This window comes from Passer domesticus, chromosome 5, assembly GCF_036417665.1.
Source record: "Passer domesticus isolate bPasDom1 chromosome 5, bPasDom1.hap1, whole genome shotgun sequence".
Classification (NCBI taxonomy): domain Eukaryota; kingdom Metazoa; phylum Chordata; class Aves; order Passeriformes; family Passeridae; genus Passer; species Passer domesticus.
In genome coordinates, this window is record NC_087478.1 from 13993406 (window position 1) to 14011667 (window position 18262).

General features: G+C 39.4%; 2 protein-coding genes across 10 annotated transcripts in view; both read left to right on the plus strand.

Annotated features, from left to right (window-relative positions):
• Positions 1-13254, plus strand: part of KIF21A (kinesin family member 21A) — an 86542-nt gene extending 73288 nt beyond the window's left edge. For all 9 annotated transcript variants that reach the window (XM_064422077.1, XM_064422080.1, XM_064422084.1 and 6 more), the window contains 7 exons: positions 292-428; positions 2739-2919; positions 3257-3421; positions 4111-4228; positions 7089-7259; positions 10092-10291; positions 12010-13254. In XM_064422077.1, coding sequence (XP_064278147.1) covers positions 292-428; positions 2739-2919; positions 3257-3421; positions 4111-4228; positions 7089-7259; positions 10092-10291; positions 12010-12103 — 1066 coding nt within the window. In that variant the 3' untranslated portion in view covers positions 12104-13254. The remainder of the gene's footprint in view (positions 1-291; positions 429-2738; positions 2920-3256; positions 3422-4110; positions 4229-7088; positions 7260-10091; positions 10292-12009) is intronic.
• A 1540-nt stretch (positions 13255-14794) lies between these two features.
• Positions 14795-18262, plus strand: part of LOC135301732 (sucrase-isomaltase, intestinal-like) — a 60161-nt gene continuing 56693 nt past the window's right edge. Inside the window, exons 1-2 of the mRNA XM_064422087.1 lie at positions 14795-14855; positions 17719-17953. Coding sequence (XP_064278157.1) covers positions 14810-14855; positions 17719-17953 — 281 coding nt within the window. The 5' untranslated portion in view covers positions 14795-14809. The remainder of the gene's footprint in view (positions 14856-17718; positions 17954-18262) is intronic.

Genomic DNA, 18262 nt, shown 5'->3' on the forward strand with positions numbered 1-18262 from the left:
TGATCTTGGGCTTACAGAAGCTTTAAGTGTCCTGGTTTGTTCAGCATTATGCAGACTTTTCCATGTACCCAGCATTTAGCATCTTGTTGTCTTTTCATTTGTTTGTTTTTGTATGTGATTTCCTTTAACTGATAGTCCAGAGTTTACGTGTGTTGAGGCTAAATAGTAAAACAACTTACATAGTTTATGAACTAGGAACACTAGGTAAATTTTTTTTGCCTACATGCAAGTAAATTAGCTTTATCTATGTCTGTTACTATGCCCAACTCACATTTGTTTTTTTTTCTTTAGGGGGATAATTAACCCATTTCCTGCTTCCAAAGGCATCCGATCGTCCCCTCTTCAGTGCATCTATACAGCTGAGGGACATACCAAGGCTGTGCTTTGTGTTGATGCAACTGATGATCTTCTCTTCACTGGATCTAAAGGTTGGGCAAGCTCTGTTCACAGAGCAGAGGCTGCTTTGACAACTTGGGGTGTTGTGAAATTCTGAATTTGTGCTTAGTGCTGTAAACACAGTGGAAAATTCTAAGGTCTGTTTCTCAACATAAGCTGAAGAGGGATTTAGAGTAGTTATCTACAGGTTTTTAACTCCAATGTGTAGTATTTGGCTGCTTATTTGTAATGGAAAAACACAAAAAGCAGTAACATGAACATTTGTTGAGTGATATGATGGAAGTAGTCATGGTAGCATGTATACACATGATAGGCAGTGCAAATAGCTTCAGGGTAAGGGTGAGGGTGGGAATTGGCACATATTTCTCTTCTGCACAGGGTTTGAACACCCTTCATGCCATAGTTGGTTTTTTGAGCTATCTTCTTCATCTGATGGTGTCTTCTGCTTCCTCTGTGCATCTTGTTGCCTGTCCTTCCTTGTTATAAGAACTGTACGACAGTTGTGGGAGGGCCTGGAATTTTAGTAGTCTTCAAGTTCCTTACTGGATGGTGCAGTCACTCTATAAACTTCTCAAACTAATAGAAGCAGTGTTTTGAAGAAAGCATTTTCCTCCTGTCTTTAGTGAATTTCCAGTGTCCTTGCTCAGTTTGGCTTGAAGATACCACCAGAGGCCACCAGAGCTCAATGGTTTATTTTCACAAATACCTATTTTAATATAAAGGACTGGTTATATTCTTAGTTGTGCAGCTGAAACTATGGCAGACTCTTTTTTTTCTGAAAGTATCAAAACTAACAGGAATTAGAGTGGCTGGGAAGAACTTAACACCTGTTGAGAGGGAGACTCTCCGTTTCACTAGATCATATAATGAATAAACCTTGACATTTCAGGACATCCCTTTTATCCCAGTATTAGCATAGTTGACAACCCCATCAGATGGAGATCTTCCACTGCTAATATTCAGTTATGGTTTCTGTGGCTTTTTTACTAGCTGGCTGTTAAAAATTCCAAATCACACACTTTCAGTGAGTTGGCAAACTTCTGATCTTGCAGGTTTTAAGCCTATTTTTTGACATTTGTACAAGCACATACAGTTGCAAAAAAGGATATTGATTTAGATTTTGTAAATAATACTTAGTTAATTTCTGTTGAGATTTTAAATATAGTGGCTATGTGGGGGGAAAAGGGCATGTTTTAAAATTTTGTTTTACATCTAGGTTTGTATTCTAAACGTTTGGTAGTTTGTCTTTTTTTTTTTAATGGATGTTTGCAGATGTTGCAAATATTTACCTTTTTGAAGTCCTATCCTAGCTTCTTAAACTTATGGGAGAATTTTTTCCTGTATATATTTTTTGAGGAGAGTTTACCAAGTACGCTTTTACTCAAGAGTGCAGACAGTTGTTTAATTAAATAAAGTAAAATCTTTTGGAAATTGTTGCTGAAGCAGAAAGTCTCAGCTCACTGACATCAGATAATACTTGCAGACAAATTCAGAAATGCCAGTAAGCTCTCATGTGCATTGCAGATCTTTGATCTTGGTAGTTGGTGTTTAAAAGTGGCAGACAGGTCTTGGTGTACTTAGCTTCATGCTATCATAACTAGAGTCTATACATGAAGCTTTCTTTTCATCCTTTCTGTACTTACTTCAGTGTAAATGTATAACTAAAATACATGAAGTGATACAGACATGGTGCAGCAAGGAGAGTTTCCTGTTCTTGCCCATAGTCTTGCAGATTTTGTGAAAGCTTCTGTGCATTTGGGATTTTAACACATAAAAGGTTGCAGCATTTAAATCCCTCTGCTATGGAATCAAAACAGTGACTAAAGCACTCCCTGCTGGGATTTTCAGAGGCCCCCAAAACACTGAAGAGTTTGGGTCCCTTCTCACCTTTGCAGTTTTGTTGTGACAGTCAGAACTCGGCCATAATGAATAATAATAAATAATAATGAATTGTAATGAATTCTTGAATTAAAAATTTGATTCTTCTCTTATCTATCACCATCCATACTTTTCAGCCTCTAAATTGTCTGCGTTTTCACTTCCCTTGAGATTTTTATCCTGATAAAATGTTTGAGAACTAATATGCAGATCTTGAAAGCACATTTAATTATTAATCTTGCTTAGTTTTGATAATGATAGATGGATGCCTATGTGTATTTTTATAGAACTACCTAATTTAGCTGTTTTTCTGCGGTGTCTACAGAAATGGAGGAAAATGTATGAGTGCAAATGAATGTGTGTACTTTTTTTTTAATTAACTGACTTTAGGAAAAGCATGAGATTTTTCAAGGTTTATTTTATTATTGTTAATATTTTTCCCCTTTTTGTCTGTCTTTGTTTAGATCGTACCTGCAAAGTCTGGAATCTGGTAACTGGACAAGAGATTATGTCTTTAGGGGGTCATCCAAATAATGTGGTTTCTATTAAATATTGCAACTACACAAGCCTGGTCTTCACAGTTTCAACCTCCTATATCAAGGTGTGGGACATCAGAGATTCTGCCAAGTGCATTCGGACATTGACGTGAGTGTCCTTAACCTCAGATGCCAAACATTCAAATGAGTCTTAGATACATTTTATTATAATTAATTCAGTATTGCAGTACAGTGTAGTATAAATACACTGTTGGGAATGTTTCTTTACGTGTTCAGGCTAAGTCAGTATGGGGCACCAGTAATGGGAACACAAAAAAATTTGCATATAGAGTTTTATCAGATGTTTGGTACTCATAATTGGCTTATAGCCTTTTTTGCTCAGTGAAATAGGTTTGTTTTTAGAGGTATACAAAGTATGGCAAACTAACTGTAGAATTTGGGTTTTTTCTTTTTTTTTTTTTCTTTTTCTCCTTCTTTGTACTCAGGTCTTCAGGCCAAGCTATGCCTGCTGATGTGTGTTCAGGAAGTACTAACAGAACAGTTGCTATCCCAGCTGGAGAGAACCAGATCAATCAAATTGCACTAAATCCAACTGGCACATTCCTCTATGCAGCTGCTGGAAACTCAGTGAGGATGTGGGACCTGAAAAGGTACTGAGCACCAGCCAAAGAGAATGATCTTTAGGTGGTTACATGTGCATAGGCAGCAAAGTTGTGCACATGAAACAGTCAGTGAAGTGTTCCTTCTATATGGTAGTGTCCATACCTGGGTAAAATATGGTATCAGTTACAGATCAGCCAACCCATCTGTGGTGGTTACTGATATAATGATTTTCTCATGTGTTAAGGTTGTGGTGAATCATTTCAGTAAAAATGACTGGAAAAACACAAGGTTTTGTTTGACAGGCACTACAAAACACACTTTTGTAAGGTGAAGATGGCAATCCTGACTAGTAATTGTTGATGAGATGATGGAAGCCAATGGAAGTAATGAAATATAATATGGGGTTATGATAGCTGCACTATAATTACACTTTTCCAAACAGAACCTGCTCCCAAAGAGTGCATTCAAAATACAGAAAATGCTTATGAGGGGACTGATTCATCTTTACTTTAAAATGTTTTAATTCCTGTTTTGCCTAAGTAGAGGGGTTTTGTTGTGTTTAACGTGGATTTAATATTTATCCATGGATATGAACAGTAGAGTATAGGTAAACAAGAGGATGAGTACTGAAGACATAGGGAAAATAAAATGATCCATTCTGTCAGAAACTGTGCTATGGACTATATTGAATATCTGAAAAATTAACAAATCCTCATTTCTTCTCTTATCCTTAAAGATTTCAGTCTACAGGAAAGCTAACTGGTCACCAGGGTCCTGTTATGTGCCTTACTGTTGATCAGATCTCCAATGGACAAGATCTTATTATCACTGGTTCAAAGGACCATTATATAAAGGTAAACACCACTAGTGTTTGCTTATTTTAACTTGGTACATCAGCATGGGATGCAGGCTTACATGCAGAAGTGGCTTACATCTACTCATTCCAAATGTGATAGCCAAGATGAAAATCATTTCACCAGTCATGGATCATGATTAATATTCAGTCATGATACTTACCACTTTAGTACCTTTTTTGTTTCATTAAGGAAGATGGATGCATGGTTGTCTTCAGTTAAGTTTTTTCTTAATCCCCATTAAATTGGATGTCAGGTGTGCAAAGTCTTGGAGAAATATTCATAACACCTACTTTTAGGTAACATTTAGCTCTTTAAAGTATCTTAAGTCAGTGCCTCTGTTTTAGTGTGCAGACCTGTTTCAGCAGAAACATCCTGTGTGTTCCTCACATAAGAGACTCTAGGGTTTAGCCCAGGCTCTTTCTGAAGTGTTACCTGTGTTCTGAAGCAGGGAAGACAGCAAAGTCAGCACTGCTCAGCCAAGGTGCCCAATATACTTTTATGTTTCTTGGAATTGTGATTAATTCACTCAAGGATATGGAAATATGTTTTTTGGGAGGAGGAAATTTTTTTTCTCTTTTTCTTTTTTTTTTTTTTTTTTTTGCTTATCTCAGCCAGTGGCTATTTGAACCCACAAGCTCCTGTTTCTCAGGGCTACACCCAAATCACAAGACCTAATGAACTGTAGATCATCCATAAACTGATGCTCGCACTGCAAAGAATGTGTGATGCATGAGGCCAGAGAGAATGGGCAAGAAACCCTAGCTTGTTATGAGGGGGATACCCTTTGTTCTGTTATTCTCACACACTCGAAAAAGTGTATGAACACAGCTGGGAGTGGAGCAGGATCCAGAACCTGTGTGAGCTTTCTCACTTAGCTCAGCTTTCTTTTTTTCATATTTTTCTACAATTTTTGGGTGCTTGGCGTTGCACTGTGCCAGATGCAAAAAACTGCCTGAGAGGTTGATGTGTAGTTGGACAATTTGGGCTGTGGATTTGAATCCTATCAGCAGTGTCCCTAGGGTTAGAGGTCAGTGGATTCTCAGGCGATGGGGAGACAGGGGCAGACACTCTGAGAATTACTTCTCTGCACAGTTCAGATTATTGGTTTAATAATGAGCTGCCACCTTGGCATGGCAATGAGGGAAGGACCTCAGTGGGAACAACAGGGTGGGATCATGTAATGCAAGTTTGTCATGCTGTGAGCTCCTCTGACAAGCAAGGAGGTGCGAGGGCTTTTGGAAAACAAAGCTGTCGACAGTCAGAGATGTTTATTTGTCCCTCTTGTCCTTCCTTTCTGTGGCCAGGCTACCTAAATTCTCCTGTCTGCCTGCTTCTTGACTTAGACCACTACAATGTCCAGGGATATTTCAGCTATTTCTGTGTACTTCAGAGCAGTGTGTGTTCTCCAAAGTGAATGCCTCCAGAATTGCCAAGCCACTTTGAATAGTATAAATTATCTGTATGTGCAGCTGTCTGTGAATTCTCAATGCTTCCGTTCAGCCTGGAAAAGAGAAGGTTATATGGAGACCTCGTAACTTTCCAGTATCAGAAGAGGGCTTACAGGGAAGCCAGGGAGGCACTCGACTCTTCATCAGGAACTGTAGTGACAGAACAAGGAGTGATGGGCACAGATGGAAAAAGGGGAAATTTAGGTTATGATATTAACATTAAATTTCTCACTGTGAAGGTGGTGAGACACTGAAACAGGTTTCCAAATGAGGCTGTCGATGCTGCAGTGCTGGCAGTATTCAAAGCTCGGCTTGGTAAAGCCTGGAGCAGCCTGGTACAGTGGGAGGTGTCCCTACTATGGAAGAGGGGTGGGGGGACTATGTGATCTTTAAGGTCCATTTTAACCCCTTAACAGTCTGTGGTTCTCTGCATGGGTAGGTCTGTTGGGCTACCAGGTCTGGTGACAGGTACTGTCATGCCACAGGAAAGTACTGTCTTGTCTACTGAGTCAGTAATATTAGTCATCTGCAGGTACCTGATTTTTCTGGTTTATCACTGAATTTTTTTGTTACAGTTGGAACTAACGCATGTTAATTGAATGCAGTAACTTATTTTAAATTACCTTTAGCTCGCAAGGTATTATTTTACAACACCAAGCTCTCCCTTTTCTACTGTCAAGCTTATTCATTCTAAAAGGCCAATAAAGAGCAAATAATAGAGGATAAAGTTTGACATTTGCTTGTGAAACAGAGCTGGTGGTTTAAAAAGTTACAGCTCATCTGTTCTTTCAGCTCAGTCTCACTGGGTGAGTTCTGGTTCCCTACAATGCAGAATGAATCAGAATTGCTTACACTGCAGCTCTAGCAACAAAGACCTGATGGGATTGATTATGGCTTAAATTGTTAAAGCAGTCTTTCTTAAAGAGTTTGTTTTAATACCCCATTCTTGGAGCACAGGCAAGGAGAGAGGTGTGTCTAGTACATGAAAAGCATCAGTGTGTAATAGTATGCAACCGTTACCAAAACAACTTGTCCAGAAAAATATATGAATGCCTCTTTGTGAAGCTACTTACCTGTGCAAATTCTCCCAGAGTGAGTTATGTTTCCAAACTCATTCACAGGGTACATATAGGCCCTTCCTGTGAAGCTGCTGTATATATGATATTCAAGTAGTAGTACTTCTTTCCAGAGCAATCTTTTCTGAAGTCATTGGAGTATTCCCACTTCAGGCAAGAAGTGGAAGAGGAGAAAGGAGTGGTTCTGATAGTGGTTCTGTCAAATATACATCATGATACTGTGGCCTGTAATAAGACTGTAATAAGTTTTTTCCCTAAAGTTACTTGCTGCATGACTTGAAGCAGGTTAGATGGCAGAAAATTTCATATAACATATTTTATTATTTATTTTAGATGTTTGATGTGACTGAAGGGGCTCTTGGAAGCGTGAGTCCTACACACAATTTTGAACCTCCTCATTATGATGGCATTGAAGCACTTGCTATTATGGGAGATAACCTTTTTAGTGGATCGAGAGATAATGGAATTAAGAAATGGGATTTGTCTCAAAAAGACCTTCTTCAGGTAATGAAAAAAATCATGCAGCTGCTGTGACAGTCACGTTGTAGAACTGTTTTCAGGCTGTATAAATGTTCAGGCTCATACAATGACTATTCACATAGACACCGGTGCTTTTAATAGGGAAGGCATAGAGCACTGACTAAGAAAGAAATCAATAAGGTACTTGATCTTTACATGCAGTTGCTTTTCTCTTCTGTGCATGTAGCATCAGGAAATTCTGATGAAGTGGTTATCCTGTTTTAGCTCTGAGTACATGGGGGTTGTTTTTCTGCTTCAGAATAAAAGCAGCATTTGCCTCATCTGTGATTGGAATCATTGCATACTTGTCTTTGACAAGTTAGTAAATTTTGGATTGGGAACTCATTAATGAGAAACAGTACTTTAGATCAGGCTGCAGAATGTTTTCTTGTGAGGAGGTTTTACAGCCTATCTCGCTCCACCCAGTCTTAGACCTTAGATCATCTCCTTATACAGTGCATGTGTTAGGTTATTTATACAACACACTCATAATAACACTTGCTGTCAGAACACATTTGCTGTATGTTATTCCTTACGTAAAAAGTTAAAAAAAAAGAGAGTGGGTATAAAAGGACCTCAAATCCTGGGAATTTGCAATTTGTTTGGCATGAAGAACTTTGCTTTTTGCCTACCTGCTATAAGCTGATCTGTTCTTCTGTGTCTTATGAGAGGTTCTTGAGAGGTATAGCTGTGATTATTTAACTTGAGACTGAGCAAGAACTGGAAGGCAGAAAAACAAATACCAGAAGAGAGTGATGTTTTTGCAGTAATATTTAGGGAAAGGAGTAGCATACATTTAACATGCAGACTGATAGCAAAGAAACACATGAAATTTTAAAGTATTGGGACATGAGAAAATAATGGACTAGCTACTTTAAAAAGAAAATTTCTATATGGCCATAGTTAATATTCTATAAAAATATAAACTTTCTTGACCTTCGTTCAAAATCATCCAGTTCAGTGCCAATTCCTTTTCAGAGTACTACGAAGACTTTGCAGTTAAAATAAGGATTTTAAATTTGACATATTACAAAAAATCTCCACTTGCCTGTATTAGGACATCTGCCCTCACATTTGTCTGTCCAGAAAAATGTGCTAAGCAGCTTGTACCAAAATCATAGGCACTGAAAAGATTTTGTGTTCTCAGAGTTACTTCATTAAAGTTTTAAGGAGTGTCTTCACTCTTGCATTTTAGGCTCATTAAAATATTATGCAATATGCATTTTTGCTATTGCAATTAATTTAACATCAGAGAGTACAGGATCAGGGGTGAATAAGTATGTAAATTGGTCTAGTTATATCACTTTCCTTACTTTCCTTTTGGTATATGTGCATTTCATAATTTCTCCACTTTGCCTTCCCCTGTTTGTTTGTTTGAAAATTAGAACTTGATAAGAATAATTTCATACTTACTTCTTTTTTTTATTTCTATAAAATGCTGTGTGTTTTTCAGGGAGGTGAGACTGAAGCATTTGACAGAGTAGAAATAATTTTGATTCATTGTCTTTTATAGGGAATGAGAAATGCTGCTGTTTTGCTAATTATGTGATAATTCAGAGTGGAAGGGCCCACTGGAGGTCACACAGTGTAAAGTTGTCCTGCTGGTCCAAGCAAGGCCAACTTTGTAGTTAGGTCTGGTTTCTCAAGGCCTTGTCCAGCTGAGTTTTCAAAACCTCCAAGGTTGCAGATTGAACAGCTGCCCTCTAATCTACCCAGTTACCAAAACCTGAAACAGAGCCAAGCTGCTTTACAGCAGAAATGCTAATGTTCCATCAGAGGTTCTGGTTTGGCATACATGTGTTGATCCTCTGTAATTGATGAAAATCCCTTAACAAGCATGCTATTCAAAAGAATTTTAATCATCTACTTCATTTGGTGTTGCACATCCCAAGTCACAAAACCCTGCTGTGACAAAATTGGGATTTATAAGAACCGTGACCACCCCATCCCCCCTGCCACTCCCAGTTTCGTGAAGTGCTGCAGATTCAAACTACCAGTGCTGTGGTAGCTGTGTGCATTATAAATGAAACACCAAGGTGATCCTAGAAAGCTGAATATACTCCATTATGAGCACTACAGCAAAGCAAAGCAATTCTTACCAGACTGAACTAGAGAAACCCACATGTGGTATCCCCAAAAGACAGCCAATTTTGGCTACTATTTCTCCGTGGTTTTATTTTTCCCTGTGTATTTATTTGTGAGAATAAATATGTGTTCAAATAAATTTGAGAACAACAAAAGGATGCTGTTCTCAGCTGGTGTGTCCAGCATTTTGCTCTCTGAATGAGAACTAAAATGCTAGTGCCCTTCCTCAATAAAGAATTAAGGTGTTTCTGTGAAGTGCAACATCAAAAAATCAATTTATAATTTGTAGTGGGAAAATAAGAAGGCAAACACAGAAAGAGCTTCTGTCTTCCTGGTTTATTTTTGTGCAGTATTTTGGATTTTCTTTTTATGTGTTTTATAGCAGTTATAGAGACCTGAAACATATACAGAGACCTTATGTTCAAAAATGCATTCAAATATGCATTTGAAAACATGCAGACTTTGCATTATCCTGAACTGATTTCTTCCATATTAGGTCAATTGTGCATATTAGATTTTCTTCTTGTTTTGCAGTATTATTTCACAAAAAGAAACACTCTTGGAATTTAGCACTATCCTTGCTCTAAAGGTGCAGAAGCCACCCAGAGCCAAGTAGCAAAACTGCTGCAGGACAAGGAATCAGGCTTACAACTTGGGATTTTTCCGCTTGTGTGCTTGTTCCTCTGGAATTTTTTGCAGCCCTGTGAGACTTGTCTGCCTTCTCTCTTTCAGCAAGTTCCTAATGCTCACAAGGACTGGGTTTGTGCTCTTGGCCTGGTGCCCGGTGTGCCAGTTCTGCTCAGCGGCTGCAGGGGAGGCACCCTCAAGCTCTGGAACGTGGATACCTTTGCACCCATTGGGGAGATGAAGGGACACGACAGCCCTATAAATGCCATCTGCACCAACTCCAGCCAGATTTTTACAGCAGCAGAGTGAGTTCTTCTCCATGAATATTTTCTGTGTCTCCTGCTAGAATTCTGTCCATGCACATGAGTTTAGGACACGTGTAAATCACTTCATAGAAAGCATCAGGAGACCTTGTCCAGTCTGTGCCCCTCAGTGCTAATATCTATTACAGCTATCCCAAAGTGGGGTGCTTGCACCCCAGAGGATGCACAACATGACCCAGTGGGGTGCTGGAATAAATGATTAGAACTCAGTGGTATGTGTTTATAATTGATAAATATACACAGCAGTGTGGGCTTAAAAAATTTTAGTGGTAGAGAAGCATGATCAAAACAGGTTTGGAGACCACTGATCTACAGGATGACAGGGACAATTTGGCAGTACTTGAGAACTTTATAAGCTTGTCTCTACAGTTGGATTATTTCCTGGTATGACTCATTCTTTACCTGTGCAAATTCTCCTAAAAGCCATGGCACATGGCTGTTGGTTTGTGGTTGGTTTGTTTTTAAGTGCTGGCATACAGCAGAAGCTTTGCAAGCCATTCTGCTGTCCTGTAAACGCCTCTGTTTGAATATTGGTTTGCCAGTAAAAACGAGCAAATTGAGGACCTGAAACCTCAGGGGATTTGACCAAGAAAAGTACCTTGTTGCAGGAGGTGGTAACAGAGCCTCTTTGTGGTGTAGTCTGAGCACAGGAGCTTTGAAAGCTGACGTGTTACATTCTTGTGCCAATTGTGGAAGCTTCTGGCCTTCTGAATTACAAGCAGGTCTTTCTGAATCATAGCAGGATTTCAAAGTTGTCATATTTTTGTATTTGGTGGTCAGGTTTTATGTTTAAGCACTAATAGGTTGGGGTAGAGATGTCAAAGCTTCTGTCTCTGTTTGCCTAAAGATTATTAATCCATTTAGGACATACACGCATCTGTAATAAATTCTTTTTTGTTATAGAAAAAAATTCAGTCTTTTGGTATTTCTAGCAGTGGGCCTTAAGGTCTAAAAGATGTAGATGGTTCCTAACAATTTACAGTGAAATGAAGGCACAAGTCAGAAAATACTTTTAACTGTCACAAAGTCTGCTCTGACTGCTGGTTTCTTTTGAGAGGTTGTGAGGAATATATGAATCAATGTTGGCTAGTCACTCAATGTTTATGAGAAATGAATAACTCCCCTTTCATGGAATAAATTGCTATTTAACAAGACTAACACTTTATTTTACTTCTAAATTATAACACAGTTTTGTAACACATTTTATGTGATATTTTATTTACACATACTTTAAAATTGTGTAAATAGTGATTTCCTTTCCAAAAGTACATAACTACACTCTGGGTTTCTAAGCACCTGCTCACTGGCATGTGCTATCTAGCACCTTGCAAATGGGTTTGGGTTTGTTGGAGAGTTAGGACTTCATATTGTCTTGTGGTTTTGTGATTTTTTTACTTTTTCTCATGATAGACTGACACCACTTTCCTTAGGCATAAAGTCTTTATACATTCTTAGGTGGCTAAAGGTCATAGCCAGTGCTGTGATAAGGTTAGCAAATCTTCAGTGTTGTACATGTTAAATTACGAAGTCTTGTGGAGGTGGAATAACCTTTGCATGTCCATTAAAGAGATGTTATTTTGCCAACAATACCTGAAAAAGACACTCAAGCTTTTAAGGAAGTCTCCCCTGCCCCCCCTTGGCCCTCTCTCCCTCCCCAGTGTAATCACAGTGCTCTAATACTGCTTTGTTTTGGTTTTCAGTGATCGCACTGTGAGGATCTGGAAAGCTCGAAATGTAATAGATGGACAGATCTCAGATACAGGAGATGCAAATGAAGATCTTGCCAGTAATTGAAATTACAGGGGATAAAGGAATACATTGATCAATTTGAGGTGCACTCTATGCAGTTTGCTGCATGTCTGTTAGTTAAACACTGATGACTGGAATGGACTGAAAATGCGTGAACTCTTCCACTAGACCTGCTGTCCTTAAAATATGTACTGTATTTAATAACCTCGTGGTAACATGCTTGAGTCTCAACAGTCACGTGTATCTCTATATATTATGGCTGAATTTGTGTGCATATATAATACTCACAGTTGAAGTTAACTGGAATTCAGTCTTCTCTAATGACCATCTCAAAATTATAACCTGAAATATATAACAAAAGTGCTCTGCTGTATTTCACTCACAAGTATGATCAGCTGTTTTGCATTTTAGGGTAACAGGGGAAGGAACGTGTCCCAGGAATAAGCCTTTGATTGTGAGAGGCAGTTTGAAGATTTTAAAGGTCACTTACACTGTTAGGAAAGTGGAGTGAATAATAGATGGGAAGAAGCTGTTAACGATACATCTCCCTGACATGGCTGTATCCTGCTAACAGCAAATGCCGTATGATTTGTGTGTTGATAGCTTATAATCTGTGTTGACCAAAGTTGTGCAGCTGTGTATACTCTGTGCTCAGGACTAGAACTCAAATGCCCACAAATGGCTGTTTTATTTGTGTTTTGCCTATGTTCTGCAATGACTAGATGTTCATAATGTCATGATATATATATCTTAATCTATTTTTCTTACGGATTTGTTTCTATCATCTCACATTTTCTTTTTTTTTAAGCAAATTGTCTTTCCTTTTTATCTAATTTTATATGCTGCTAAATGTATTTTAAATACACTGTTTTGCAAACCTTGGCAGTTACTTTGAGAACTGAACCACGTTTATTGGGAAAAGCTATGTAAATAGATGGTTGTATAAAGAAAATATCTTATCTTGTGCCTGTATGACTTTTAAAGCTCTTGGAACCTGGATATTGAGGGAGGATGTATAATTTACCCAACTGCTCTGAATATTAATTTGTAAATTCTGCAAATTTTAAAATTTTATGTAGATTCAGAAACAATGTTTGGATATTGAGGTTTTTTGGTTATTTTGTTTTTATTTTTCAGAAAATATCAGTCTGTAAATTATAGCTTGTGTAGGTAACAAATAAAGATGTGAATGTGAACTGCTTTTTTGCCTTGTTCATCATACTTATAAAAAATCAATTTCCTTTGCAAAGGTGTTGCATATAAAACCCATGGTTTTACACAGTGCAGTAGAGTAGCTTGGTGAGCACTATAGCCTGTATATGCCATCGTATCCCATGTCTGTGTTCTCCTTGGCCATTATTTGTGGTTTTGTAGTACTTAGGAGCTCTAGGGGGATTCCCTCACACTTAGTACAGTACAGACCTAAAAGGAAGCAGGTGACTCCTGTTCCTACGAGGTGACACCTCTCTCACCTTATTGCATATGGTCTGTCAAACAAGAAGTGCTGATGCCTGTTATTGAACTTGGAGGAATTACTTCTTTCTCTGCTTAGCTTGAAAGGAGATGAAAATACTGCTTTCAATTTGAGGTTACCAATGTATTCCAAGTTTTGATGGAAACAGGTGATGAATGATATATATTGTTAAAAAACAATGTACAAATTAGTTAAAATAAGCAGCAGCACTACCGCTTTGTGTTTGTCTATCATGGTTTCTAGCTACTCAAAGGGTATACACACAAATGATTTGGGACTATGTGACAACCTTGAGCAAATTCCAGTGGAGAGTGGATTTACATGACATGAGAGGCTTTTTGTGCCTGGTGGAGGGTCCCCATTCCCCTTGGCCCAGCAGGTGTTCTGCCAAGCTACACAAATGATACCAGCAGCTTGGTGACCCCTGGTTTTGGGGCTGGACACTCATGGCTGTGTGGGCAAGATTCGTGTGAATATTGTGTTTTGTGACTGCAGGACAAAGGCCCTTGCAGACCTGGGAAAAGCCTGCCTCTGTCCAGCTGCTCGACTCTGACGCACCACATGGGGCTGTGTGGCCCTGACCTGAGCTGCAGATGTTCCTCTCCAGTGATGCCTGGCAGTGCAGATATTTTGTTTGGCTTATCTCCTGATAGGCACTAATGTTATTTAATGTATTCCTAAAAAATATCTCCTTTTAATTTTTTTTTTCTTCCAGAAAGATATTCCACCTAAACCAGGTATTACCACAGAACAGAGCTTTCACACTTTTGTTCTGAAAGTTCTTTCCATCAAGTAATTGGAAGAAAAATGTCATTTTGTAAAGGTCACAGTATCACTGTCTTGTTTTAATGGAGAATTCTTTGACTGTTTGTTTTTCTCCAAACTTCATCTGTGTTGTAAACCCATATATGTGAGAAAAGATAATATGAAATCAGAGAAAGGTAAGCACTGAACTCCCACTGTCTGAACATGTTTGTGTCAAAAAAACCCAAAGGTTGTCTCTGAAAAATTAATTTTCTAAGTGGTCACGGAAGAATCACGTTTTCCTCTCAAAGTTGGAATTCAGAAGTTGAACAAAGCGTGTGGAAAAATTAGACTGTATCTCACCTTATCTGCTTAGATACAGGCAAGGTCATGTGTTACAAATAATCTCATTAAAGATATGAACGCTGAGAACATATTTGCAATGCTTCTGATTGTGTATTAGAACGAGTGCTTATCGTGCCCCTGCCTTGTATAAAAGGCTTCAGACTGCCTGCAGAAGTCCTCCTTCAACCATGGCAAGGATGAGGAGCCTGTGTTTCTTGGCTGTTGTGCTTGCAGGTAAGTACACCACGTTTGTACTTTTTGTATTTTGTCCTAGGCTTCAGAAGCAAAATATAAATGTGCTAAGGATAGAAGAGCTGTTAAAAGAAATTACTGTTTTCCATGGAAAAGGAGAGAACAGGCATGGCACTGGCTCCACCTGGGGTGACTGTGGGAGGACAGCAGAGCTGACTTGTTTAGAAATAAGCCCCAGTCCTGCAGTGTAGTCAGCACTTGTGCACCAGCATAGTCAAAAGGGAATCAGTGGTGTCATTCAGCTCCTGAAAGTTACCTATTGCTTTGTTCGTTTTTCTTCTGTAATTTTTGCTCCAGCATACCAGAGGTTAATTTGGTCCATAGCATAGTAAAGGGAGAATACATATTATTTTGTTGCTGGAGAATAGAACCTCTGCAGCAAATTCCTTTGAAATATACAAATGAACCTAAAATGTAAATATTAATACTGTTAAATTAAAATCTGTGTGGTAATACTTCAGTTCCTTTCTTATGCCTTAATTTTAATCTAATTTTTCAAAATTAAAGTGAAGGTTTTTAAAAATCAATGAGGATTATTTTGCACCTATATCTTTCCAACTGCCTTGCTTTAGCTTCTGTTCCCATGGAAATTATCATGGAAAAGCAGCAAGTAGCCATAGCTGTTGCTATATATTCAACTGCTTGTTTGGATTTCATCTTCTTTCTATGTTTACAGACATGGGCTGTAAATACAGTGAAAATTATGGTTTTAAAATTATTTTTAAAAGTAGGGAAGGAAAATTGTATCTTCCCACTTGCTGCTATCACATTTGTACTACAATAGAAGTAAATCCAGGAACAAGGGATGAGCAAGGTTGCAGCCTTATTCAGCTGCTCACACCTGCAAGTCTTGGTTTTTAAAATTTGCTGGAAAATGTAAGCTTTGCATTAATGGGAGAAAAAATGGAAGAAATTTCTTGGCTCCTGCTGGGGGAATGTTTTTTTCCATTGAACTAGCTTTTTCATTCGCAATATCATTCATAAGAAGTATTTTGAAAGTATTTTACAATACAAATTAATTCATAAAAGTCTCCCACAAACCTATCCTGTGTAAAATGACACCACATTAATAATCTGCTGTAGTCTGTTCAGTCATACTCTTCTTGATTTCAGCAATGAAAACACTAATGCTGCATTTGACTCTCACTAGAAAACACACCCCAGACCAAAATGAAATGTGATGGGTTTATTTTGTTCTCCAAGAAAAAATAATTGCAGGATTGCAGAAGGATGCTCATATTCCTAATATGCTTTGGATGAAAAAGAGGATAAGAATTTATAGCTTTTCTATGTGATGCATCATGAGGGGTGAATGCTGGACAGAGAGCAGTCAGCCTCTGGGACCTGACTCTCTGCCCCAGAAAACAGAGGTGGAAACCAATCCTGCCTGCCCAGCAGCTGGCAAAGGTTAACAGCCAGATAATTCCTGTTAATTCCAGCCTCAGGAAGATGATAATGAGGCAGTGTGGCAGAGAGCAGTGAGCTCTGCAGAGCAGCCTGGGAGCATCAGACCTCAGTGTCAGATGTTCCTGTCTAAAAGGGGCATGAGAGTTTTCTCAAAAAAATGTAGGTGGCACTCCTGCTTTTCTGTGTTCATATTCCCCACTTGGAAATCAACTCTGGCATTGCAGCATGATGGCATTCTCTAGCAAAAATCTAATATTTCATTCTGTAAATTTCCCAGTATACATAATTACTGCTTGTGCACATCTGCTTGTAGAATTCTTTCTGTGGAGAAGCCCAGACTGCATCAGCAATCATGCTTTAGGCTTTCAAGCATGCAACAGTCCACATGAAAAAAAACAAAACAAAAAAAACCCAAAACCCAAAAAAAAACAAAACAAAAAACCACCAAAAAAAAACCAAAAAAAAACCAACCAAAAAAAGAAAGCAGAGGTATTAGTCATTTTGTAGAAAAGGGCAATTATTGTTCAAGTAGATTTAATCTTGGAATGTTGCTGTAATGAATAAAATGACATAAATTAACTTCAGAATAAGTATGCTGCCTGTGATATGCCTGCTCTCTCTGAGAATATTTACCAACAGCAGTTTGTCAGCACAGCAGGGAGCTGATCTTGTGGTCCCCCTGCTTTTTGGAGGCTCTCAACCAGAGGGCTTGACTTGCAGCTGTAAAAGGGAAAATTTAGCACCTTACTAACAGGTTTTTTTTTTCATGATGATTCTGTGAATGACTAATATATGCCTTTTCTTTTACTGCTGGCATCTTCCCTTTACTCATAACCATATCTGTATTAACACAAACTACTAACACTGTGTAGATACAGTTGTCATATGATGCAAAAAGAAACCCATATGAACATATACTCACTATTTTTCTATTTATGTCACACAAGTGAATGCCGCTTGTCACATATTTGTATCTCTATAGATAGAAAACATCTGTGTATAACATAATTATACAGAAAATGTAACCTTTTCATATTGATAGCAGCCCTTATTGAAGACTCCCTCCTGTTCTGCCAGCCTGCAGTGTTGCTCTCACGCCTCACCAGCAGCTTCATTACGCTGCTATTTAACTTTCTATGAGTATTTCTATGAAGCAAGTCGTGCTTCAGCTGAGCACAGGCAGCTCTGAGTGCAGAATAATGCAGACCCACTGCCTCGCCTTGGAAAGGAAAGTGCTTGCTGCTCTTGCTCCGTTATGAGCACACGGCTGCTCGGCCGTCATCTTAGTCCAAGGGATAACGGGTAGTAGCCCTAAGATGGGGAGAAAGCACATTAAAAAAAAAAAAAAAAAAAGAATGGCTGAAGTTTGCGGTGCTGTGGGTTTTTTTTTTTTAACGCGGTGGTTCCCGGCTGCTCTGACGGCTCTTCCCGCACGCAGCCCTGGGCGGGTGCCGGGGCTCGGAGCAGGACGCGCAGTGCCCCGGCGCCATCGCGGTGCAGAAGCGCATTGACTGCCACCCGCAGCCCGGCGCTTCCCAGGAGGCCTGCGAGGCGCGGGGCTGCACCTGGTGCGCCAGCGATGTGTCCAACGCTCCCTGGTGCTTCTTCCCCGAGGACAGTCCCTACGGCTACGCCCGCAGTGGGAACGCCGAGCAGACCGACAAGGGCTGGAGGTGAGTGCGTGTGGAGCCCCGGGCGCTGCAGGCCGGCCCTGCCCCGCCGCTGCCGCCCCGGGCACTCTCGCCGAAAACATTCCCGCAGCTGCTCCGATACACCTGTGGCAAGGAGGGAAAGGGACACCTTTCCCCGTGTGTGCCGTAGAACTGGGGCTTGTGCTCTCACCACACCTCAGGTGAGGGAACCAGGTATAGGCGCGGAGTGGTCCCTCCCACCCCGGGAGCTGTGCCTCAGGAAACTACGAGGTCTCCTTTCTTTGGGGACCTCTGTTTTATCCATCAACATCCAGGAGGGCCCAAACTGAC